General features: G+C 39.2%; 1 protein-coding gene across 1 annotated transcript in view; it reads left to right on the plus strand.

Annotated features, from left to right (window-relative positions):
* The window catches only part of AKR1D1 (aldo-keto reductase family 1 member D1), a 57,588-nt gene extending 30,882 nt beyond the window's left edge, over positions 1-26,706 (plus strand). The window contains exons 5-10 of the mRNA XM_032753551.2: positions 1,721-1,798; positions 15,272-15,394; positions 16,575-16,684; positions 17,378-17,543; positions 23,658-23,740; positions 26,575-26,706. Coding sequence (XP_032609442.1) covers positions 1,721-1,798; positions 15,272-15,394; positions 16,575-16,684; positions 17,378-17,543; positions 23,658-23,740; positions 26,575-26,617 — 603 coding nt within the window. The 3' untranslated portion in view covers positions 26,618-26,706. The remainder of the gene's footprint in view (positions 1-1,720; positions 1,799-15,271; positions 15,395-16,574; positions 16,685-17,377; positions 17,544-23,657; positions 23,741-26,574) is intronic.
* The last annotated feature ends 224 nt before the right edge of the window (positions 26,707-26,930 follow it).

Genomic DNA, 26,930 nt, shown 5'->3' on the forward strand with positions numbered 1-26,930 from the left:
GCCATAATCATGCCACCGCACTCCAGCCTGGGCAGCAGAGTAAGACCTTGTCTCAAAAACAAACAAACAAAAAACAACGGAAAAAGAATGTTATGATTCAGAAACATTTCCTTTAAAAGAAAAAAAAAAAGAATGCCTGACACTGGCTAATAGATAATAAACAGAAATGTATTGGCTCAGAGTTATAGAAGGTGGAGAGTTCAAGACCAAAGTACCAGCACCTCACTAGAGCCTTCTTGCTATGTCATCACATGCTGGAACGAGGAAGGGCAAAGAGCACAAGAAAGCACCCTTCCTCGTCTGAGCCCTTTTTACAATGGCATTAATCCACGACTGAACAACTCCCATTAGGCCCCACCTCCCAACACAGTTGCATTGGGGATTAAGTTTCCAACACATGAATTCGGGGGGACACATTTAAACCACAGCAATTCCCAATAAGAAAATCCCTATTACCAAAGTCAACAAAGACTTTCATCCTGCCAAATTCAATAGACATTTTGTCCTCCTATTATTTGATCTCTTTCAATACAGTTGACTACCACCTCCTTCTGTAAACATTTTCTTCTCATGGTGTTCATGACATCTCATGACCCTCTCATGGTCTTTGGCAGCTTCTTCTCTGCCAGCTTCCAAATGTTGTTATGCCCAGTTCTCTACCCTCGATATTCTTGTCTTACTAGCTACACTCTCTCCATAGGTGACTTAATCCAATCATATGGATTTAATACCATTTTACATGCTAATGACTCCAAATTTTATCTGTAGCCATGACCTCTCTCTAAGCTCCTGACTTCTCTGTTCAACCGCGTCCCTCAATATCCACTTGAATATCTAGTGACCATTTCAAAGTCAAAATACCCAAAATGATATTCCGGATTCCTAGCCCCAACCTCAAGAAATGGTTACCACCAACCACCCAAGGCATCTGGGAATCATCTTTGATTTCTCCCTCTCCCTCATTCCCACCACCCCACCTCATTTCCAAGTCAACATTAAGGCGTGTTGGCTCTACTACTCGTTCATGTGCTAATCTGTTCCCTTCTTTTCCTCTCTACTGCAGTTGCCCCAGTCCCAGGCACCATCAGCTCTCCCCTATTGCATATAGCCCGTTAGGTTGAGTTCCCCAGAAGCAGACCCTGAGACGAAGAGAATGCATACAAGAGTGATTTATTTTGAAGTACTGTTAAGGGAGTGGGGAAATGTGGCTGAAAAATAAGAGGTTAAGCAGATGTGAGGTTGAAAGCAGAGTCCTACAGAGAGCAACTTAGGCTAAATGTCACAGAAAGCTCTGGAGACAAAGTTGTTCACATTTCAGAATTACACAGTCACAGGGCAAAGAAACAAATATTGATACTTGTAACTTTAGTTCAAAGGCTGTCCCAGCAGGGGGAGCAGGGTGTAAATTCCTGGGCACATCTAACTGAGTACAAAGATACACAAGTCCTAGTAGCCTGAGGTCTGTCCTCTAACAGACGCAGGTGTCAGCTGTACAGAGTGAAAGGACAGTGCACACAAGACGGGTACTGGCATCCCAGGGAGCATGGGCAGGTGTCTTAATCCAGCTGGGCCACTACGACAAAATACTTTAGACTGGGTGATTTAGAAACAATAGACATTGATATTGCTCACTATTATGAAGACTGGGAAGTCTAAATTCTATTATTTTAATTCCCAGATATAAATAAAATGAATTACATTTATTCTTTTTTTTTTTCAGCCAGGAGATGAAATATACCCTAGAGATGAGAATGGCAAATGGTTATATCACAAGTCAAATCTGTGTGCCACTTGGGAGGTAAGTTCAAATATGCTTCTTATTTTAAAAGACAATATTTTTAAAACTGTGATCTGATTATTCCTGTCATATTTATGGAGAGAGATGCACCCTTTACTTCCAATGAAAAGTAACAGTCAGAACAGGCATTCCTAACTGTAAGTACAGGTATATGAAATCTCCACTTCTGGGTACTAAATAATTCTTACTTTTGTTTTGCTGGAATGCCAAAGAAAAGAGAGAGGGGTGGAAGGAAAAACAGTGTAAACAAAATATATTCTAATATAAAAGTAATTAAAATATATGAATAAGATAAATTCACAAATTAAAAAAATATATATTAAGTTGTTAATATGATGCCTACAAGAAACAAACTTAAAATGATACATAAAAACACTGAAAAACAGGCCAGTCGCAGTGGATCACACTTGTAATCCCAGCACTTTGGAAGGCCAAGGTGGGCGGATCATCTGAGGTTAGGAGTTCGAAACCAGCCTGGCCAACATGGTGAAACTCTTGCCTCTATTAAAAATACAAAAATTAGCCAGGCGTGGTGGTGGGTGCCTATAATCCTGGCTACTCAGGAGGCTGAGGCAGGAGAATTGCTTGAACCTGGGAGGCAGAGGTTGCAGTGAGCCAAGATCATGCCACTGCACTCCAGCCTGGGCGACAGAGCAAGATGCCGTCTCAAAAACAACAACAACAACAAAAACCTGAAAAGCAATTCTGTTTTTTATTTCTGGGCAAGCTGCTGGCTCTTTTCCCAAGATCACAAGAGTAGACAACTATAGGAAAATAATAAATAAACCCTTATGGATTCATGGTGGGGAGGGATATTTTGAACTTGTTTGCTTAGAGGTGGTGTGGCAGCTCCAACCTAGAGTAGAAGTCAACCCAACAAGCAGGAAGAAGATAATACAGGAGAGGAACGGTTGGTCCTTTTGCACTTCCTTCACCCCTGCCATAGCCTGGAAACAAATATTGCCACACAGGCGGAAACTCAGGACTCAGTTGTAGAGCAGCCTTGAAATTCTAAACTTGTGAAAAACTGAAGAAAAACGTAAGTTGCCCATTGACCTCTGGCATTTTTTTTTCCCACCGATGTGATTCCAAACTCCAAAAGTTTGGAAATTACACTCTGGTAAGTACCTCTTTCTATGTACTTGCCTCTGAGGCAACAGCTGAAGGTCTGAGCTGTGAAGTTGTTTAGAAGGGCGAGGAGGAATGATTTATTTCCCAGTGCCCGGGGCTCTGTCCAAAAGAACACACAGTCACTCCCGACCTCGTTGGAGTGAATCAGGTTTGGACAGTTGGACATTTTGAACATTCTCTTCTAAGGGACTGCCTAACAGGACAGCCAGCATCCCCAGGAAAAAATGATTTCACAGCCCAAAGTAATAAGGCTTTTATTTCACAAGAAGACAATACATCTCAATTACTGATCCCAATGTAAACAGAACAGAGAACCAGGAACCTCTAAATTAACCAATTAATATATTAGAGAACATAAGAAAAGATATTAGCAATATGAAATGTGAACAAACAACATTTTAAAAAACAAGCTAAAATAAAAATTAAAAAATAAAAACTGCAATAGGTTTCGATAAATAGAAGAAAATGGTCAAATTGAGATAATCAGAATGAGGAAATCTCTCAATATGAAGATGAAAAGGACAAGAATTTTTTTAAAATATGAAACAAAAGCTAAGAAATTCAAAGAATAAAATTAGAAATTCCAATATCCACACAACTGGACTCTAAGAAAAAAGAAAGAAGAAAAAATAAAAGGAAACAAGAAGGTGGGCATAGTGGCTCATGCCTGTAATCCCAATGCTTTGGGAGGCTGAGGCTGGAGGATCACTTGAGCACAGGAGTTCAAGACCATCCTGGGAAACATAGTGAGACCCCCCATCTCTACAAAAAAGAAAAAAAAAGGGGGGGTAATAGTTAAAGAAAAAAAAAATGAAGATCTTAAAGGGACCATGGAGCACAAAAGAGGAAAGATGAGGAACATCATGGGTGAAGTGACATACACCTGTAATCCCAGCTACTTGGAATTCTGAGGTGGGAGGACCACTTAAGGCCAAGAGTTCAAGACCACAGTGTGCTATAGTCATGCCTTTGAATAGCCACTGAACTCTAACCTGGGCAGTATAGCGAGATTTCATCTCAAAAAAAAAAAAAAAAATCAAACATAAAGAGAAAATGTTAAAACTTCCAGAGCATAATAAATAATCCAATAAAGACGGCAAAATGGAATAATAAAAATAACCAATCCAAGACAAAGCAGAGAAGGAAAGAAGAGGGGCAATAAACAGATGAGAAAAATAGCAAACAAAGGGCAAGATGGGAGATTTAAACTCAGTAATATCAATAATTGCAGTATATATAAATGGTCTAAGTACCCCAATTAAAAGGCATAGATTATCAGAATGGATATAAACCAAATCCCGCTATATATTATACACAAGAAATCCATCCTAAGTAAAAAGTCACCAACAGGTTAAAAGCAAAAGTCTTTCAAAAAGCAAAAGGATAGAAAAAGATATATTAGGCTAACACTAGTAAAAATAAAGCTGCAGTTGCTATTTTAATATCAACAAATACTTCAGAGCAACGAGTATTACATGGGATTAAGAAGATTATTATAAAATGATAAAAAGAGTCAATCCTAAACATCTATGCCCCTAATAACAGAGCTTCAAAATACATGAAGCATAATCTAAGAGAACCGAACAGAGAAAGAGAATAATCCACATTTATAGTCAGATTTTTTTTTTTTTTTTGACATGGAGTCTCGCTCTGTCGCCCAGGCTGGAGTGCAGTGGCGTGATCTCGGCTCACTGCAAGCTCCACCGCCCAGGTTCATGCCATTCTCTTGCCTCAGCCTCCCAAGTAGCTGGGACTACAGGCGCCCACTACCACGCCTGGCTAATTTTTTGTATTTTTAGTAGAGACGGGGTTTCACTGTGTTAGCCAGGATGGTCTCGATCTCCAGACTTCATGATCCACCTTCCTCAGCCTCTCAAAGTGCTGGGATTACAGGAGTGAGCCACCGCGCCTGGCCTATAGTCAGAGATTCTATTAAAATGATATCATACTAAAATGATAAGTATACAGAAAGATCTATAGGATATAGGAGATTAACCTGAAATTTATAGAACACTTCGCCAAAATATAACAGAGTGTTTTCTTTCTTTCCCTCCCTCCCTCCCTCCCTTCCTTCCTTCCTTCCTTCCTCGAGTCTTGCTCTGTCGCCCAGGCTGGAATGCAGTGGCACGATCTCGGCTCACTGCAACCTCCACCTCTCGGGTTCAAGCGATTCTCCTGCCTCAGCCTCCTAAGTAGCTGCGATTACAGGCTCGTGCCACCATGCCCAGATAATTTTTGTATTTTTAGTAGAGATGCGGTTTCACCATGTTGGTCAGGCTTGTCTCGAACTCCTGACCTCGTGATCCACACGCCTTGGCCTTTCAAAGTGCTGGGATTACAGATGTGAGCCACCGCGCCTGGCAACATAGGCCATTCTTTGAGCCATAACATAAATCTCAGTAATTCTTCAAGTATTTTAATTATGCAAGATATGCTGTCTGATCAAACAGGAGGCACACATGTAAATAACCCATAAGACCTAAAAAAATTAAAATCTTTATCTAGATGTAATTTATATATTAGCAACACACGATTGGAAATTATTTTTAAAAACAATACTAAACATTAAATATTTAGAGATCTAAAAAAATCTGTGCAAGAGCTATACAGTAAAAACAACTTATTACTGAAAGAAATAAAAGATGATCCAAAATTCAATGGAGACATAAACCATGTTCCTTGATCTGAATATCAAGATGTTAATTCTCCCCAAATTCATCTGTAGATTCAATGTAATACCAGTCAAAATCTCAATACAAATGGAAAACCTACTTCTAAAATTTATATGGGGCCCAGAGCAGTGGCTTATGCCTATAAATTCCAGCACCTTGGGAGGCCAAGGCAGGTGGATCACATGAGGCCAGGAGTTCGAGACCAGCCTGGACAACATGGCAAAACCTTGTCTCTACTAAAAACACAAAAATTAGCCAGGCATGGTGGTGCCCATCTATAATCCCAGCTACTTGGAAGGCTGAGGCATGAGAATTGCTCGAACCTAAGAGGCGGAGGTTGCAGTGAGCCGAGATCCCACCACTGCACTCCAGCCTGGATGACAGAGTGAGATTCTGTCTCAAAAAAAATAAACAAAATAAAATGTATATGGAAGTACATATAACCTATAATAGCCACAACAACTTTTTGAAAAAGAGCAATAGCCAAGCACAGTGGCTCATACCCATAATCCCAGCACTCTGAGAGGCTGAGCGGGGAGAATTACTTGAGCCTAGGAGTTCGAGACCAGCATGGGGAAGAGTGAGACCCTGTCTCTACAAAAACATAAAACAATTAGCCGTGCACGGGGGTTGCATGTGCCTGTGGTCCCAGCTACTCAGGAGGCTGAGGTAGGAGGATCACTTGACCTGGTAGGTTGAGGCTTCAGTGAGCTATACCACTGCAACCCAGCCTCAGTGACAGAGCAAGACTCCATCTCAAAAATAAAAAGCAGGGGGTGGAGCCAAGATGGCCGAATAGGAACAGCTCTGGTCTACAGCTCCCAGCCTGAGCGACACAGAAGACGGGTGATTTCTGCATTTCTGTTTGAGGCACCGGTTTCTTCTCACTAGGGAGTGCCAAACAGTGGGTGCAGGACAGTTGGTGAAGCGCACTGTGCGCGAGCCAAAGCAGGGCGAGGCATTGCCTCACTCGGGAAGCGCAAGGGGTCAGGGAGTTCCCTTTCCTAGTCAAAGAAAGGGGTAATAGACGGCACCTGGAAAATCGGGTCAGTCCCACCCTAATACTGCGCTTTTCCAACGGGCCTGGAAAACGGCACACTAGGAGATTGTGTCCCACACCTGGCTCGGAGGGTCCTATGCCCACAGAGTCTCGCTGATTGCTAGCACAGCAGTCTGAGATCAAACTGCAAGGCCACAGCGAGGCTGGGGGAGGGGCGCCCGCCATTGCCCAGGCTTGCTTAGGTAAACGAAGCAGCCAGGAAGCTCAAACTGGGTGGAGCCCACCACAGCTCAAGGAGGCCTGCCTGCCTCTGTAGGCTCCACCTCTGGGGGCAGGACACAGACAAACAAAAATTCAGCAGGAATCTCTGCAGACTTAAATGTCCCTGTCTGACTGACAGCTTTGAAGAGAGTAGTGGTTCTCCCAGCATGCAGCTGGAGATCTGAGAACGGACAGACTGCCTCCTAAAGTGGGTCCCTCACCCCCGAGCAGCCTAACTGGGAGGCACCCCCCAGTAGGGACAGACTGACACCTCACTTGGCCGGGTACTCCTCTGAGACAAAACTTCCAGACGAACAATCAGACAGCTGAATTTGTGGTCTCACGAAAATCTGCTGTTCTGCAGCCACCGCTGCTGACACCCAGCCAAACAGGGTCTGGAGTGGACCTCTAGTAAACTCCAACAGACCTGCAGCTGAGGGTCCTGTCGGGTAGAAGGAAAACTAACAAACAGAAAGGACATCCACACCAAAAACCCATCTGTACATCACCATCATCAAAGACCAAAAGTAGATAAAACCACAAAGATGGGGAAAAAACAGAGCAGAAAAACTGGAAACTCTAAAAAGCAGAGCACCTCTCCTCCTCCAAAGGAATGCAGTTCCTCACCAGCAACGGAAAAAAGCTGGATGGAGGATGACTTTGACGAGTTGAGAGAAGAAGGCTTCAGACGATCGAACTACTCCGAGCTACGGGAGGAAATTCAAAACAATAGCAAAGAAGTTTAAAACTTTGAAAAAAAACGAGACGAATGGATAACTAGAATAACCAATGCAGAGAAGGGCTTAAAGGAGCTGATGGAGCTGAAAGCCAAGTATCGAGAACTCCGCAAAGAGTGCAGAAGCCTCAGTAGCAGATGCGACCAACTGGAAGAAAGGGTATCACTGATGGAAGATGAAATGAATGAAATGAAGCGAGAAGGGAAGTTTAGAGCAAAAAGAATAAAAAGAAATGAACAAAGCATCCAAGAAATTTGGGACTATGTGAAAAGACCAAACCTACGTCTCATTGGGGTACCTGAAAATGACGGAGAAAATGGAACCAAGTTGGAAAACACTCTGCAAGATATTATCCAAGAGAACTTCCCCAATCTAGCAAGGCAGGCCAACATTCAGATTCAGGAAATACAGAGAATGCCACAAAGATACTCCTCGAGAAGGGCAACTCCAAGACACATAATTGTCAGATTCACCAAAGTTGAAATGAAGGAAAAAATGTTAAGGGCAGCCAGAGAGAAAGGTCGGGTTACCCACAAAGGGAAGCCCATCAGACTAACAGCTGATCTCTCAGCAGAAACTCTACAAGCCAGAAGAGAGTGGGGGCCGATATTCAACATTCTTAAAGAAAAGAATTTTCAACCCAGAATTTCATATCCAGCCAAACTAAGCTTCATAAGTGAAGGAGAAATAAAATACTTTACAGACAAGCAAACGCTGAGTGATTTTGTCACCATCAGGCCTGCCCTAAAAGAGCTCCTCAAGGAAGCACTAAACATGGAGAGGAACAACCGGTACCAGCCGCTGCAAAAACATGCCAAATTGTAAAGACCATCGAAGCTAGGAAGAAACTGCATCAACTAACGAGCAAAATAACGAACTAACATCATAATGACAGGATCAGATTCACACATAACAATATTAACTTTAAATGTAAATGGGCTAAATGCTCCAATTAAAAGACACAGACTGGCAAACTGGATAAGGATCAGGACCCATCAGTGTGCTGTATTCAGGAAACCCATCTCACGTGCAGAGACACACATAGACTCCAAATAAAGGGATGGAGGAAGATCTATCAAGCAACTGGAAAACAAAAAAAGGCAGGGGTTGCAATCCTAGTCTCTGATAAAATAGACTTTAAACCAGCAAAGATCAAAAGAGACAAAGAAGGCCATTACATAATGGTAAAGGGATCAATTCAACAAGAAGAGCTAACTATCCTAAATATATATGCACCCAACACAGGAGCACCCAGATTCATAAAGCAAGTCCTCAGTGACCTACAAAGGGACTTAAACTCCCACACAATAATAATGGGAGATTTTAACACCCCACTGTCAGCATGAGACAGAAAGTTAACAAGGATATCCAGGATTTGAACTCAGCTCTGCACCAAGCAGACCTAATAGACATCTACAGAAATCTCCACCCCAAATCAACTGATTATACATTTTTTTCAGCACCACACCACACCTATTCCAAAATTGACCACATAGTTGGAAGTAAAGCTCTCCTCAGCAAATGTAAAAGAACAGAAATTATAACAAACTGTCTCTCAGACCACAGTGCAATCAAACTAGAACTCAGGATTAAGAAACTCACTCAAAACCGCTCAACTACATGGAAACTGAACAACCTGCTCCTGAATGACTATTGGGTACATAATGAAATAAAGGCAGAAATAAAGATGTTCTTTGAAACCAACGAGAACAAAGACACAACATACCAGAATCTCTGGGACACATTCAAAGCAGTGTGTAGAGGGAAATTTATAGCACTAAATGCCCACAAGAGAAAGCAGGAAAGATCCAAAATTGACACCCTAACATCACAATTAAAAGAACTAGAAAAGCAAGAGCAAACACATTCAAAAGCTAGCAGAAGGCTGGAAATAACTAAAATCAGAGCAGAACTGAAGGAAATAGAGACACAAAAAACCCTTCAAAAAATTAATGAATCCAGGAGCTGGTTTTTTGAAAAGATCAACAAAATTGATAGACCACTAGCAAGACTAATGAAGAAAAGAGGGAAGAATCAAATAGATGCAATAAAAAATGAAAAAGGGGATATCACCACTGATCCCACAGAAATACAATCTACCATCAGAGAATACTACAAACACCTCTATGCAAATAAACTAGAAAATCTAGAAGAAATGGATAAATTCCTCGACAAATACACCCTCCCAAGACTAAACCAGGAAGAAGTTGAATCTCTGAATAGACCAATAATGGGTTCTGAAATTGTGGCAATAATCAAGAGCTTACCAACAAAAAGAGTCCAGGACCTGATGGATTCACAGCCAAATTCTACCAGAGGTACAAGGAGGAACTGGTACCATTCCTTCTGAAACTATTCCAATCAATAGAAAAAGAGGGAATCCTCTCTAAAACATTTTATGAAGCCAGCATCGTCCTGATACCAAAGCCTGGCAGAGACATAACCGAAAAAGAGAATTTCAGACCAATATCCTTGATGAACATTGATGCAAAAATCCTCAATAAAATACTGGCAAACCGAATCCAGCAGCACATCAAAAAGCTTATCCACCATGATCAAGTGGGCTTCATCCCTGGGATGCAAGGCTGGTTCAACATATGCAAATCAATAAATGTAATCCAGCATATAAACAGAACCAAAGACAAAAACCACATGATTATCTCAATAGATGCAGAAAAGGCCTTTGACAAAATTCAACAACCCTTCATGCTAAAAACTCTCAATAAATTAGGTATTGATGGGACGTATCTCAAAATAATAAGAGCTATCTATGACAAACCCACAGCCAATATCATACTGAATGGGCAAAAACTGGAAGCATTCCCTTTGAAAACTGGCACAAGACAGGGATGCCCTCTCTCACCACTCCTATTCAACATAGTATTGGAAGTTCTGGCCAGAGCAATCAGGCAGGAGAAGGAAATAAATGGTATTCAATTAGGAAAAGAGGAAGTCAAATTGTCCCTGTTTGCAGATGACATGATTGTATATCTAGAAAACCCCATCGTCTCAGCCCAAAATCTCCTTAAGCTGATTAGCAACTTCAGCAAAGTCTCAGGATACAAAATCAATGTACAAAAATCACAAGCATTCTTGTACACCAATCACAGACAAACAGAGAGCCAAATCATGAGTGAACTCCCATTCACAATTGCTTCAAAGAGAATAAAATACCTAAGAATCCAACTTACGAGGGATGTGAAGGACCTCTTCAAGGAGAACTACAAACCACTGCTCAATGAAATAAAAGAGGATACAAACAAATGGAAGAACATTCCATGCTCATGGGTTGGAAGAATCAATATTGTGAAAATGGCCATACTGCCCAAGGTAATTTATAGATTCAATGCCATCCCCATCAAGCTACCAATGACTTTCTTCACAGAATTGGAAAACACTACTTTAAAGTTCATATGGAACCAAAAAAGAGCCTGCATCACCAAGTCAATCCTAAGCCAAAAGAACAAAGCTGGAGGCATCATGCTACCTGACTTCAAACTATACTACAAGGCTACAGTAACCAAAACAGAATGGTACTGGTACCACAACAGAGACATAGATCAATGGAACAGAACAGAGTCCTCAGAAATAATGCCGCATATCTACAACTATCTGATCTTTGACAAACCTGACAAAAACAAGAAATGGGGAAAGGATTCCCTATTTAATAAATGGTGCTGGGAAAACTGGCTAGCCATATGTAGAAAGCTGCAACTGGATCCCTTCCTTACACCTTATACAAAAATTAATTCAAGATGGATTAAAGACTTAAATGTTAGACCTAAAACCATTAAAATCCTACAAGAAAACCTAGGCAATACCATTCAGGACATAGGCATGTGCAAGGACTTCATATCTAAAACACCAAAAGCAATGGCAACAAAAGCCAAAATTGACAAATGGGATCTAATTAAACTAAAGAGCTTCTGCACAGCAAAAGAAACTACCATCAGAGTGAACAGGCAACCTACAGAATGGGAGAAAATTTTTGCAACCTACTCATCTGACAAAGGGCTAATATCCAGAATCTACAATGAACTCAAACAAATTTACAAGAAAAAAACAAACAACCCCATCAAAAAGTGGGTGAAGGACATAAACAGACACTTCTCAAAAGATGACATTTATGCAGCCAAAAAACACATGAAAAAATGCTCATCATCACTGGCCATCAGAGAAATGCAAATCAAAACCACAGTGAGATACCATCTCACACCAGTTAGAATGGCCATCATTAAAAAGTCAGGAAACAACAGGTGCTGGAGAGGATGTGGAGAAATAGGAACACTTTTACACTGTTGGTGGGACTGTAAACTAGTTCAACCATTGTGGAAGTCAGTGTGGCGATTCCTCAGGGATCTCGAACTAGAAATACCATTTGACCCAGCCATCCCATTACTGGGTATATACCCAAAGGACTATAAATCATGCTGCTATAAAGACACATGCACACGTATGTTTATTGTGGCACTATTCACAATAGCAAAGAATTGGAACCAACCCAAATGTCCATCAGTGATAGACTGTATTAAGAAAATGTGGCACATATACACCATGGAATACTATGCAGCCATAAAAAATGATGAGTTCATATCCCTTGTAGGGACATGGATGAAACTGGAAAACATCATTCTTAGTAAACTATTGCAAGGACAAAAAACCAAACACCGCATGTTCTCACTCATAGGTGGGAATTGAACAATGAGAACTCATGGACACAGGAAGGGGAACATCACACTCCGGGGACTGTTGTGGGGTGGGGGGAGGGGGAGGGACAGCATTAGGAGATATACCTAATGCTAAATGACGAGTTAGTGGGTGCAGCACACCAACATGGCACATGGATACATATGTAACAAACCTGCACATTGTGCACATGTACCCTAAAACCTAAAGTATAATAATAATAATAATAAAATAAAAATAAAAAGCAATAAGTTTGGAGGGCTTATACTAATTTCAAGAATTATTATACAACTATTATAATCATGACAGTGCCATATTAGCATAAAGAGGAACATATAGATCAATAAAACATAATAGAGAATGTTAAAATAGACCCATACACATATATGGTCAGTTGATTTTCAACAGAAATGCCAATGCAATTCAATGGGGAAGGGTAATCTTGTACTAAAACTGGCCCCTACCAGCTTGCAAGAACCTGTTGTGCAAACCTCTTCCTAACTCCACATTCAGTGATGTCGGGTGGTTAGCTTGAATAGCCCGGTGTGAATAGTCACATCACAGACATTGTCAAATACTACAAACTGGAGAGCTTTTTTCTTCCTGGATAGCTGGTTGTTAAACATTTATCAGTATTCCACTGGAGGTGTGCATGATCTTGATTGTGATGATGATTTTACAGGTGTATGCATACATTAAAATTCCTCAAAATGTACACTTCAAAAATGTGTAGTTTATTGTACATCAGTTATAACTCACCAAACTATAAGGCAAAAATGATGCATGATAAAAAGTTCCACATCTACACATGCTCAGAAATTTTGCCAGGTAAAGACCCACACTGGTAATCATTAGGTCTGATTGATGTACTAAGTAAAAGGAACAAAAATCTAACAGATGCTCCAAAAAAAAAATGCATAAAGCAAAAGTGATCAAATTAAACGTAAAGTGTGTATTATCTATAAAAATATTAAGATCAAATAATAAAAGGAAAATGAACCCATAATATGCTACAATTAAAGTTGATATACATACTATTAGCATCACAGATGTTGAGGGTAGATAAATACCGTGTAAACATGCTAAGTTATTGTCTTTATTAGAAAACTTCTTAAAAGTAATAAAGAGTTAAGAAGAAACAGGATAAGTGGGATAAACTGAAATAAATCAAGATGGTAGAAACAGTTCAAATATATGTATGGTTGCAATAAATGTAGATAAAATAAACTCACCTAGACAGATTGACAATTTAAAAGGAGACACCTAAGCAAAAAGAAATGTGAAAGTTAAAACTTTACAGTTAAAAAAAAAACACATACATGCACCAGTCAAATACCAGAAAAAGTTGGTATTACTATATTAATATCATATAAGACAGACTTAAAAATTAAAAGCATTATTAGGGATAAAAAGAGTTGTACATAAAGATGAAAGATTGAATTTACCAAAAAGATATACTAATTTTAAGCACATATATACCAAATAAAGTATCTTCAAAATATATAAAACAAAAAATTGACAGAATACAGGAGGACATTGGCTCATGCCTATAATCCCAGCACTTTGGGAGGCCAAGGTAGGAGGATCACTTGAGGCCAGGAGTTTGAAATCAACCTGGGCAACATAGTGAGACCCCCTCATCTCCAAAAAATATTTTAAAAACAAAATTTAGCCAGTGTGGTTGCACATGCTTGTAGTCCAGCTACTCAAGAGGCTAAAGAGGGAGGATCTCTTGAGCCCAGAAGTCAAGGCTGCAGTGAGCAAAGATCCCAACACAGCACTCCAGCCTAGGTGACAGAGCAAGATACTGTTTCAAAAAAAAAAAAATACAAAAGAACATTAATAAATCACCAGTATAGTAAGAGATTTTTGACATTTTCCTTTCAGTTTTTTGACGTATTCCTTCTGTTAATTTTGACATATTAATTTCAGTTACTGAGAGCCAAGAAGAGCTAGACCTAATTTTATATATAACATGTGTGTATGTATATTTAAATACGTATATGTTTGAGAGAGAGAGGAGAGACAGAGTGTCACATCCAAAAGTGGGAGAACGTATCTATTTCATACATACCAGAATGTTTATAAAAATTGCCAGCCGGGCGCAGTGCCTCATGCCTATAATCCCAGCACTTTGGGAGACTGAGGCAGGTGGATCACCTGAGGTCAGCAGTTCAAGACCAGCCTGACCAACATGGTGAAACCCCATCTCTACAAAAAATACAAAATTAGCTGGGCATGGTGGTGCATGCCTGTAATCCCAGCTACTCGGGCTGCTTGAAGCCGCAAGGAGGAGTTTGCAGTGAGCCGAGATCACGCCATTGCACTCTAGCCTGGGCAACAAGAGCAAAACTCCATCTAGGAAAAAAAAAAAAAAAAGTGCCCAGGTACTATGCCATAAAGAAAGTATCCAAAAATTTCAAGAAGTAGGATCATTTAAAAAACATGTTTTTAATTGAGATAGGGTCTCACTCTGTTGCTCAGGCTGGAGTGTGGTGTCACAGTTGTAACTCACAGCAGCCTCAATTTCCCCAGCTCAAGTGGATCCTTCTACTGCAGCCTCCTAAGTAACTGGGACTACAGGCATGCGCCACCATGCCTAGTTAATGCTTGATTTTTATTAGAGATGAAGTCTCACTCTGTTGCCGAGGCTGGTCTTGAACTCCTGACCTCAAGTGATCCTCCTGCCTTGGCCTCCCAAAATGCTGGGATTACAGGTGTGAGCCATCGCACCCTACCTGGGATCACTAAAGTGTGGTAAATACCCTGAGAAAATACAAGGGGAAGATATGGCATACACATATTTTCCAAATTCAATCATAGAATTACTGCCTTTTCCCACCATCCTTCTTTTATTTTTTTTCGCAAGATGCTTATTAACATACCCAGGAACTTGCTTTATAAAGAATTCACAGTCACCCTTATAAACATTCATTCTTGCTTCTTGTGAGGCTTGTTTGTTGACCTGTTGACATTTACTCTATAGGCGATGGAAGCTTGCAAAGATGCTGGCTTGGTGAAATCCCTGGGAGTGTCCAATTTTAACCGCAGGCAGCTGGAGCTCATCCTGAACAAGCCAGGACTCAAACACAAGCCGGTCAGCAACCAGGTACAGCCTAATAGCTTCCACTGGGGTGTGGGGAATGGGGGCAGGATTTACATGACACGAAGAAGCCTCAGCTGGGAGTTGGGAAGGCTCATGATTGCTCCACCTAAATCTCATCATGGAACCCTGTGCAAGTCTTTAGACTTCTTTCTATTAGTGTCACTTAAAAAAACGGACTTGGGGCCGGGCGCGGTGGCTCACGCCTGTAATCCCAGCACTTTGGGAGGCCAAGGTGGGTGATCACGAGGTCGGGAGTTTGAGACCAGCCTGACCAACATGGTGAAACCCCGTCTCTACTAAAAATACAAAAATTAGCTGGGCATGGTGGCATATGCCTGTAATCCTAGCTACTCAAAGGCTGAGGCAGGAGAATTGCTTGAACCCGGGAGGCGGAGGTTGCAGTGAGCCGAGATTGCACCACTGCACTCCAGCCTGGGCGACAGAGCGAGACTCCATCTCAAAAAAAAAAAAAAAAAAAAGAATCTAATGAAAATCATTAAAAAAAAAATGAGAAAAAACACTAAGGCTCAACAGAAAAAGGAGTAAAATAAATGAACAGAAATTCACAAAAGACAAATTGCAAGACTGGTACATATGAAAAATGTTAAACTCACTATTAATTAGAGAAACTTAAATTGAAGTGTGATTTTTCTATTGCACATCAAATTAGCAAAGTTTTTGTCTTATTAATATTTTTAAATATAATGCCCCCATGTAGGCAAGTGATTAAATGCTAGTGAGTGCAAATTGGTTCAGCCTTACTAAAAAAACAATTTGTCAATATGTATCAAGGGCCTTAAAAAATGTTCACAGTCTTTTATTTCTAGTAATCTATGCTAATAAAAAAAATCAGAATGCCTAAATAGACTGATGTGTGTTTACTACAACATTGTTCATAATGGAAAAAAATGGAAGCGACATAGTACAAAAAATTAAGGGGATGATTAAATAAGTTACAAGACATTCATATTATGTGAAATCTTAACAAAAGGTGTTCTTGAATCCATTTTAAGGAAGCAAAATGAACAAGATATGAAGGGACGGACTAGGACACAAAATATATACAGTATGAAGGAGATTCTATTAATGAAATGGATTTTATTGAAGAATTTTTTTAACTGTAAAATTGTATTCAACAACGTAGTCTTGATTTTGTGCTCTGCTCTCCAATGCAACCACATAGGTTGAATGCCATCCGTATTTCACCCAGCCAAAACTCTTGAAATTTTGCCAACAACATGACATTGTCATTATTGCATATAGCCCTTTGGGGACCAGTAGGAATCCAACCTGGTAAGTAAAACTTCAGGAAGTATTTCCTTTGGTGTGTAGCGTGAGGCTCATGTGAACTACTGTATTTGATTGATACGCCTTTTGGTTTGCCTGTGCAGCCTCTTCAAGTCATTATCTGTATATATGAATTAGAACTTTTCATACTTTCCTGACTGAGCTGTTGTAAAATTGATTACATTATAGGTATGAAATTGCCTATCAGTGCCGATATATAGGAATGCTCAGTAAAAGTTAGTTTAATGATTATTTGACAAAGGAGTTTCTATGGCCATGTTTTGCAAATTTTGAATTTTTTGATCTCTGTATTCAATAGTGATACTTCTACTATGATGTGTTCAATAAACTTTAGAAATTTTTCTACTTTAAGATGATTCCAGAAGTTGTGTCTCTATTTCTTCCACTTCAGTCCTCCTGCCTTTCCCTACATGCCAGCTCTCTCTATAAGACTCATCAAAAAATATTATTTACCCTCTGAAGGAGGCAGCTCCATAAAACTTGCCTTGCTTTATCTTCCCATACTAAGAGTAACTCTCCACTCAGTGCATACTCTGCACTCAGAGAAACTGGTTACAGGTGACCTGCAGTGTCCTGGTAGGTGACTGGGTGAATGGGAAGACAGAGGAGGAGGATGGTTTATTAACCTTGGTTCCCATTATGCAAACTAATTATGATGCATGTTTTGATATTTTTAAGGGTGAATATTTCTTCTCCACCTTTGTTAAAGGATGCACTTCTAAACTCATTGGGGAAAAGGTACAATAAGACAGCAGCTCAAATTGTTTTGCGTTTCAACATCCAGCGAGGGGTGGTTGTCATTCCTAAAAGCTTTAATCTTGAAAGGATCAAAGAAAATTTTCAGGTAAGAGAACTGCTTTTGGAAATGTGAAAAGATGGGCATGTTTGCTGTTTTAGCTTTTATAGAATGTGTTCAGCTTAATAGGAAACCTGTAATGCTCTCATATTTTATTTTATACCAGCTCCTTGACCCGTAGCCCATATCTAGGTTTAATTTTCACTCAATTTGAGACAATTGCTAGTACTTCAGACATTGCTTTGCTACTTGTACACTATCCAGATCCCTTACATTTTCTCTTTCCTTATCTATTTTTTATTTCTTTTTTTAATTTTTTTTTTATAGAGACAGGGTCTTGCTATATTGCCCAGGCTAGTCTGGAACTCCTGTCTTCAAGCGATCTTTCCACCTTGACCTCCCAAAGTTCTGGGATTACAGGCGTGAGCCACTGTACCCAGCCTCTTCCCTTATCTATTGACTCTTGACACTACCTACTCACTTCTCTACCAGCACAAGAAAAATTGAGTGAACAAAATTTGGAATTCATAACAGTCAACTTTCCACCTTCCTAATGGCTCTGGTAAAAGTTGAGGACAAATGTGAAAATTATTGAAGAGGACCATTTAGACTTCATGAATGCTAATTGCCTTTATTTCCCTCTATAAGTAATCTATGACTTACATTGTAAATTCCAGGTGAAAAAAGAACTAGTCCAAGGGGTAATTCATTTATTCCACTACTACTAAAGACTAAACTGTTAGGTAAATACAACCATAGAAAAGTGCCATATAAAATTAATTAATTACCCATTAGTTAATTTACATTTCAAAAGTAAATTGCCTGTTTAGCCCTACTCATAATTAAAGATAAATAAAAAGATATTAGTTGTCCCTTCATATCAGAAAATAATCAAAATACTTGGTAATATTTGGGGAAACAGGCACTTTGACACACTATTGTTAGAAACATTAATTTGTATGAGATATGGAAGAGTAGGTTAAATTATTTCATGTCCATCAAAATTCAAATGCACATATTACATGATTTATTTATATGTGGAACCTAAAAAAGTTAATCACATAAAAGTAGGGAGTAGAATAGTGGTTACCGGAGGCTGAGATTATTGAAGGGAGGGTGCTATGAGGAGATGTTGGTCAAAAAATGCATGATTACAGTTAGGAGGAATAAATGTCAAGAGATCTACTGTACAAAAAGGTGTCTATAGTTGATGATGATATAGTGTATTCTTGAAAAACATAAAGAGAATGCATCTTATGTGCTCTTACCACAAAAATGATAACTATATGAGGTAATGCATTTGTTAATTAGCTAGATTTAACCACTCCACAATTTATATGTATGTCAAAACATCATGTTGTATATGATAAAAACATACAATGTTATCTGTCAAATTGAATAAATTCAAATACACATATCCATTGACTCAGCAATCTTATCCTATAGATGTATTTGCACATATATACATGGATGCACACACAGACAGATGTTTATTATAGAATTCTTTGTAATTTTTTAAAAACTCAAAACAATCTTCAACAGGATTTTATAAAACAAGCTATGACATCTTTGTACATTGAAATATCATATAGCCATTTAAAAAATACAAGTACTGACATAGGAAGATATCCACAATATTAGACAATTACATCTTCAGAGTTTTTTGCTACATGATAGAATGCAACTCAAACTTTAGCAAAAAATAAAAGATAATTTATTGGCTTGCATAACTGGAAAGTCCATGAGTAGATCAGAAATGGCTAAACATAGGTACTCAAATGATTTATAAAGAGATTTAGTTCTCTCTCTCTCTCTCTTCCTCCTTTCTCTCCACCCACATGGTGGCACAGACAATTCCTAACAGCTCCAGGATAATCAATTACTCATACTCACTGAAGAGTGAAGATGATCAGAAACAAAGTCTTCTATCAGGGTCTCTGTCAATCCCTCATTAGCTCTTGTAGGTCACCCTCATATTACCCACTGTGGCCACTGAGTAGGATACCCTGATTGGCCCCCAGGGCTATATCCCTATTCCTGTGCTGAAGAAGTTAACAGGCAGCTCCACTAGAAGGGGGAAGGAAAGTTCATAAAAAGAAAAAAGGCGCAAAGATGCTAAATAGTTAAATCAGCTCCTGACAATAACATTTGCCAAAATGCCTCATGCTAAAAAGTGGTTGACACTCTTTTCCACAATCTTAGAAAGAGATCAACTGCATGACTAATGTGTAGGTTCGTTGAAGATTAAAACACATTTTGATGGACTTTTTGAGGACTGAAAATTTTGCTGTTCAAAAATTATGAGAGTGTTACAAGTGACCTTTGCAATGGAAAGCATTTGGACTTTATAGCATCTAGCAAATCGCAATCTTTTACCAGAGAAAATGCCACTCTCCTTGAAATTTTCATTGTAACTAATTGTGTTACATTCCATATGTTTCCATAGCCTTGATAATAAAAGAATGGAACTCAGAGGTCACATACTCCAAGAAAATATGAAACGGATATAGATTTAGAAGGAAAATGAGAATGAAAATCACAGCCAATTCTCACTCTTTAGGGAACAGACTCACCCAATAACCATGAATTTTGCTGGGTATGAAAGCAAGAAGCAACAAAATAAAAAATTATGCTCTCTTAGAATGAAGGTAAAATAAACTGTTAGAAATATTTTAAAAGACTGGCAAAGATCAATAAAACATACAGAATAAAGGGAAAAATAAATATTTTGATGAAAAAAGAAGAGCAAAAGAAAATAAAAATTATGTAATAAAAAGTTAAGACTGGGCACAGTGGTTCACGCCTGTAATCCCAGGACTTGGGGAGGCCGAGGCAGGAAGATTGCTTGAGGCCAGGAGTTTGAGAGCAGCCTGGGCAACAAAGCAAGATCCCATTGCTTTAAAATAAAAAAAGTTAAGTTAAACGATCAGTTTAAACTGGGCGCGGTGGCTCACTCCTCTAATCCCAGCACCTTGGGAGGCTGAGGTAGGTGGATCACCTGAGGTCTGGAGTTTGAGACCAGCTTGGCCAACATGGCAAAACCCCATCTCTACTAAAAATATAAAAATTAGCCGGGCATGGTCATGGGCGCCTGTAATCCCAGCTACTCAAGAGGCTGAGGCAGGAGAATCGCTTGAACCAGGGAGGCGGAAGTTGCAGTAAGCTGAGATCGCACCATAGCACTCCAGCCTGGATGACAAGGGCGAAACTTTGTCTCAGAACAAACAAACAAAAAACCATGAGTTTAAAAACTAGATAAAATTAAAGGTAAAAATGAAGAAAGCTAATATGGAGCCAGGATATTTTAAAAGTTAAAATAAAATTAAAAAATGAAATTATACCAGGTGTGGTCCAGCTTTGTTGCCATCATCCATTGGCCTCCATTCATTGAAGATGTTACCTCTGGGCTCACTTTCACTTTCTCCAACACTCTTCCTCTCATAATTCTTAGTGAATTCAACATTCACACCAGTCGTTCTCCGCCCTTACCTGACAGCTCTTTGACTTCCTCTCCCATAAGAATCTTGTCCTATATATTTCAGCCACTAATTCCCATGGCTATCCCTTGCAAATTGTAATAACAACTTCCTAATAAATCCTCCACAGCCTCAATTTCAAACATCCCCCTCTCTTTCCTACACTAGCAACTGTTCCTCTCTACTAACTCCCACCAACAATCACATATGTAGTAACCTCCTATCTTAAAAAATAAAATCCAATCTAGACTCACTTTCCGCTCCAAGTATTATCCACTTCTCTCTTTCTGTTTCAAACATCTTGAAAGAGAAGTTGTTCTTGCTGCTTCCCATTCCCTTCCCCCACTATCTCGTGAAGCCATTCAAACCAAACTTTTACCCTGACCATCCCACTGGAACAGCCCTTGTCAAAGTTACCGGTGACCTCCACACTGCTAGATCCAGTAATTCTCAATCCTTGTCCCAGTTGGTCTTTCAACCACATCTGATACAGTTAACAATATCTCCTTCTTCAAACATTTACTGAAAGGGAAAACTGTAAGGGAAGCAGTTTGAGAGGAACTATCAGGAGCTCAGTTTTATAATATGAGATCCTCATTCACTTAGGATAATTTGTGCCATGGGAGAAAAAAAAGACCACCGAAAGTCAATCTGCATACAACAAGAAAAAACATGACATAGAAATAATGTAGAGAGGGTGAATTTGAAAGCTTATATTAAGATAGAAACCAAAGTTTATGAAAGTAAGTTTACTTTTATTCTCAACACAATGTAGGTTACAATTGCATGTTTATTAACTCAGAAGAAACAGTGAATCAGTGTTGATTTTTTTAAAATATGCTTGACAAAATTACATAACACAACATGACATCTTCTATTTCACAAAAGTTTTGCAGAATGTTCATAAAGAGAATAATTCTCATAAAAATTTTGGAGGGCTTTATCTGAAGGAGACTTTTAATTCTTTAATTTTTTTTTCAAGTCACACTCTTTTGACCTATCTATGAAAGTAGATTTTTAACTGTGCAGGATTCTTCTTTGAAAAAGATCATACCTATAATTAGAACAAATCTCCAAGATCACTTTCTTCGATTTCATAAAATCCTGCAGCTTTGCAAGATTTGCAGCCTCACTTCGCCATTAGATTATGCCATATATTTACTGGATAAGAGGCTGACCCACCAAGACTTAAAGGACAGGACTAGTGTTTAGCAAAAAAGAAATGTGGGTAAGGATTCATTTTATAGGCAATTCATTCATTTCTATATTGTGCAAATTTTTGATTCCTCATGTAATCTCATAAAGGCCAATAATTGGATAATAAATCACAAAAGAAAATGGTCCCCTGAAAAGAGTACTTGGAAAGAATCCATGGAGGGATAATTAAGTAAATCGTGTTCCATCTACACAATGAATACCATGGCTAAATGAATAAAGTCGGGTTGCGTATTCTGATAGAACTATCACTGGGGTCACTAAGATATTATGTGAATAAAGGAAAGTTGTAGAATCATAAAGATATGGTCCAATTACTGCATTTTCCTCTTAATGTGCGTAATATTTGGGAGGAATATCTGGGAAGGGAAATAAGAATGGGGTGATGAGTGACAAGATTTTCATTATTTATTCTGTATAGGTCTATGTACTTCTACAGTGTTTCATTTCTTTGCAAAGAGCATATATTTATGTACTACTTATATAATTAAAATCTATTAATCATTAAATATATTAAAATGAAAGTTAAAGGATAGAAAGATAAAACAATAAAGAGAAGATAGGTTATATACAGATAACCCAAATGTTAAAAATAAAAGGAAGTGAAAATAAAATATATAAATGTTAATAAGGGACAATTATAAAACCAGAATATAAAGAAAGTATAAAATCTAAGAAAAATAAAACACTGAAAATGTAATTAGAATAAAAAGGTAGAAGAGACATCAAAAATGATGAGAGAAAGGATTTCAACATAGCAAATTAAAAGTTAAAAACAAAGCAAATTAAAAGTTTTTTAAAAAAGCAAATTTAGGCCGGGCGTGGTGAGGCTCATGCCTGTAATTGCAGCACTTTGGGAGGCCAAGGTGGGAGGATCGCTTGAGTTCAGGAGTTTGAGACCAGCCTGGGCAGCATGGTGAAACCCCATCTCTACAAAAAAATGCAAAAATTAGCCAGGCATGGTGAAACGTGTCTGTAATCCCAGCTGCTTGGGAAACTGAGGCATGAGAATAGCTTGAACCCAGGAGGTAGAGGTTGCAGTGAGCCAAGATGATGCCACAGCACTCCAGCCTGGGTGACAGAGTAAGACCCTGTCTCAAAAAAAAAAAAAATCATATTTAGAGACTCAGAATTTTTTAAGTGTAAGACAGTAGTTCAGAATCAAAAGCCCAGCATTTCATACAGAAATAAGAATTCTTCACATTTGAAATTTTAGGGGATTTTATTAACATTTGTGGTTTCAGAGCATTTGGAATTTCTTGTAAGATATCCCCAGAAAGACTGTCTCAAAAACAAAGGGCAGAACAGAGTATCCAGCTCCACCTCAGTGGGTAGCCCCCCAACACCAGCCTGACTCCTCTTAGACATTTGCAGAGATATTCATGTATCTTTGAAAGGCTCCCACTGGTGGCCCCACTTTCTGATCCCAAGCTTGACCTTCAAAAATGTTCTATTATTTCCGTTATTTCAGATCTTTGACTTTTCTCTCACTGAAGAAGAAATGAAGGACATTGAAGCCTTGAATAAAAATGTCCGCTTTGTACAATTGCTCATGTAAGTTCTGGGGATCATTAATGGGTACTGGCCAGTGGTATTGAATGGTCATGTGTCAAGCAACAAGGCTCATATGAACCCTGACCTATGTCCATAGCACCAGGGCAAAGCATGGTGGGCCGCATATTCTGAATGTTAACATGCCTGAGGGAAATACATCCACTACATGGCATTCCACAACCCTACACTCTCGCTGAAAAGAAGAGTCCTGACATCTGTGACATTCCGTGACTCAGGTGAAGGCATGCAGGCTAAGGAACCTGAGGAGAATTAATTCACCATGTACATATGCTAAAACAACAGCAGCACAAATGTTGAAACAACTTATTTATTTATTCCTAAAAATCAAAGTGATGCACAAATTAAAGCAAAGTTATAAAAAAAAATTTCTGAGAGAGAGGCATGATAATGTTGAAGAAAGAGCACTAGATTGAAAACCAAGAACTTAGACTTTTAGATACTTTCTTGCCAATAAGATTTTAGTTTCTACCTCTACCTATTAGCTGACTTCCTACAAGCAAAATTCCATATACTCCTTCAAAATGTCAAGTCCAGCTAACCAACTGAAGTAGCTCTTTATTCTCTAAATATTACAGGCCCTTTAAAAAAGAATATAGTTTTGGCCAGGCGTGGTGGCTCATGCCTGTAATCCCAACACTTTGGGAGGCTGAGGTGGGTGGATCACCTGAGGTTGGGAGTTTGGAGACCAGCCTGGCCAACATGGAGAAAATCCGTCTCTACTAAAAATACAAAAATTAGCTGGGTGTGGTGGCACACGCCTGTAATCCCAGCTACTCAGGAGGCTACCAGGAGGCAGAGGTTCATACCGAGATCACACCACTGCACTCACCTGGCAAAAAACAAATCACTCAAAAAAAAAAAAAAAAAAAAGAATATAGTTTCTATATATGTGTGTATAAATATACACACACATATACACATATATACTCATATACACACACATGCATTTTTTTCTTCTTAATCATTCTCTATTAATCTTTCCAGTTCTTCAAATCACCTGAATAGTCATCTTTGTCTTGAATCTTTAAGTGAACATTCAGAAAATGCTAAGATGATTCATATAGTTTGGACGCTTACTTTATTGATCCCACTGTTTTTCATGGGTCAGAAAGTACACTGACTGGATTAATATTGAATTTCTGAATTAATAAAACAGCTTCCTAATGGAAATTTGTCAGGGGGAAAATTGTTTGACATCAAAAGGCACCACCACCCAGCCTCAAGAACAAAAGAGTAACAAAAGAGTAAACATAAACACATAAATAACACTTTCCCAGAACTAACAGTTATAGGTTAATTAATAGCTCTTGAAGATAAATGACTTCTATTGAATCGAGAGTGTATCATTAAGTTAAGAAGAGAAGCCAGGTGCAGTGTCTCACACTTGTAATTCCAGCACTCTGGGAGGCTAAGATAGGAGAATCACTTGAGGCCAGGAGTTCGACACCAGCCTGGACAACATAGCAAGACCTCATCTCTACAAAAAACTTAAAAATAAGCCATTGTGGTGGCACGCACCTGTAGTACTAACTACTCAGGAGGCTGAGGTGGGAGGATCACTTGAACTTTGAGTGAGCTATGACTACACTCCAGCCTGGTAGACAGAGTGAGGCCCTGTCTGAAAACAAAACAAAAAACAAACAAACAAAAACAGTATAATCAATCCACCCATGTGCTAATTGTTTTACAGATAGTTGGTGACATTATTCAGTTTGACATCTGACATATTTAAAAGCAATTCTAGCAACTTAGGGGAAAAAAATAACTCTTACCAGAAATAACTAGACAAATCAGCAAGGTGAAACAAGAATTAGGCCCCATTAATCACAAATACTGTATCATTTAGAGATACTGGACCATGATTTTTTTCAGCTTTTATCAAGTTGAGTTTTCACAGTTGAAAATCTTAATATTTTCCATTTCAATTTACAGTACCTGCAGAAAACTAAATCAGGAACACACACATTCCAGACATTCTACAGACCATTTCATCATTGTTATTTAAGAGCTAAATTCACTGCCATCATCATCCTCATAACCATCCAGGAAACTTATTTTGCTACTCATCACCTTTCTAGATCTCAAACTGTCAACACGCAGGAGGTGTAGTGAGAGGGACAAGTAAAAATGCTAATGAGACTGGGTGTGGTGGCTCACACCTGTAGTCCCAGCACTTTGGGAGGCCGAGACAGGGGGACTGCTTCAGCCCAGGAATTCAGCTTGGGCAACCATGGTGGCACATACCTATAATCCCAGCTACTTGGGAGGCTGAGGCAGGAGGCTTGCTTGGGAGCCCAGGAGTTTGAGGCTGCAGTGAGCTATGATCATGCCACTGCACTCCAACCTGAGTGACAGAGCGAGATTCCATCTGTAAAAAAAAAGAAGAAAAAAATGCTGATCAGCAGAGGGTGACACTGGTAATAAGAGTTTTGAAGAGAAATGCCCATGTAGTGGATTGGAGAAGGAGGCAGCCAGCATCAAGGGAACAGAAAGGGGGAAGGAGTAGGGAAGAGGCATGCGCCCATGACATGCCTAAGACATGATTCATCTCTGGGGGATTCTGTTCTGAGTAAAATGTTGATAAGGTGGCCACCAACCTTCCCTCAACACACTCACATTCAGGAGGCTGTCCAGAGCTTCAGGAACAGGTGCTGGCTTGAGGGAAAACAGAAGAGGAGAGTAGGTAAGAAACAGCAGAGGAATGAATAGGAGAGAGGGGTAGTGGTCAGTGAAATTCTCAAAGGATGCTATTGAAACATACAGCTGTGCAATTTTTGAGTAAACTTTTCTCTGTGGGGGAATTGTTTTGGCAGGTGGCGCGATCATCCTGAATACCCATTTCATGATGAATACTGACTGCAGGGAGTTCCCGAACAGATTTTTCACTCCCATGAGTGCCAAGACAGTGCGATGGGTAGTCCCCTGGATGTGAAAATGAAGAGGGTTTTACCATCCTGAGAAGAAATAATGATGGAAATGTGTTTAATGTTTGTATAGTGTAAGTGACTTTGACTCAGTCACATGGAAGTAAAACTATTAAAATCTGTTGAAATAACTCTTACAAAATTATCAACTAATTTTTTCATATCAGTATCTTCTAGGTTCCAAGCAGAAAAAAATTAGACTTTGGAAAAGACATCAAAGGCAACATATGACAACAAGTAATTCA

This window comes from Hylobates moloch, unplaced genomic scaffold, assembly GCF_009828535.3.
Source record: "Hylobates moloch isolate HMO894 unplaced genomic scaffold, HMol_V3 SCAFFOLD_1, whole genome shotgun sequence".
NCBI classification, from domain to species: domain Eukaryota; kingdom Metazoa; phylum Chordata; class Mammalia; order Primates; family Hylobatidae; genus Hylobates; species Hylobates moloch.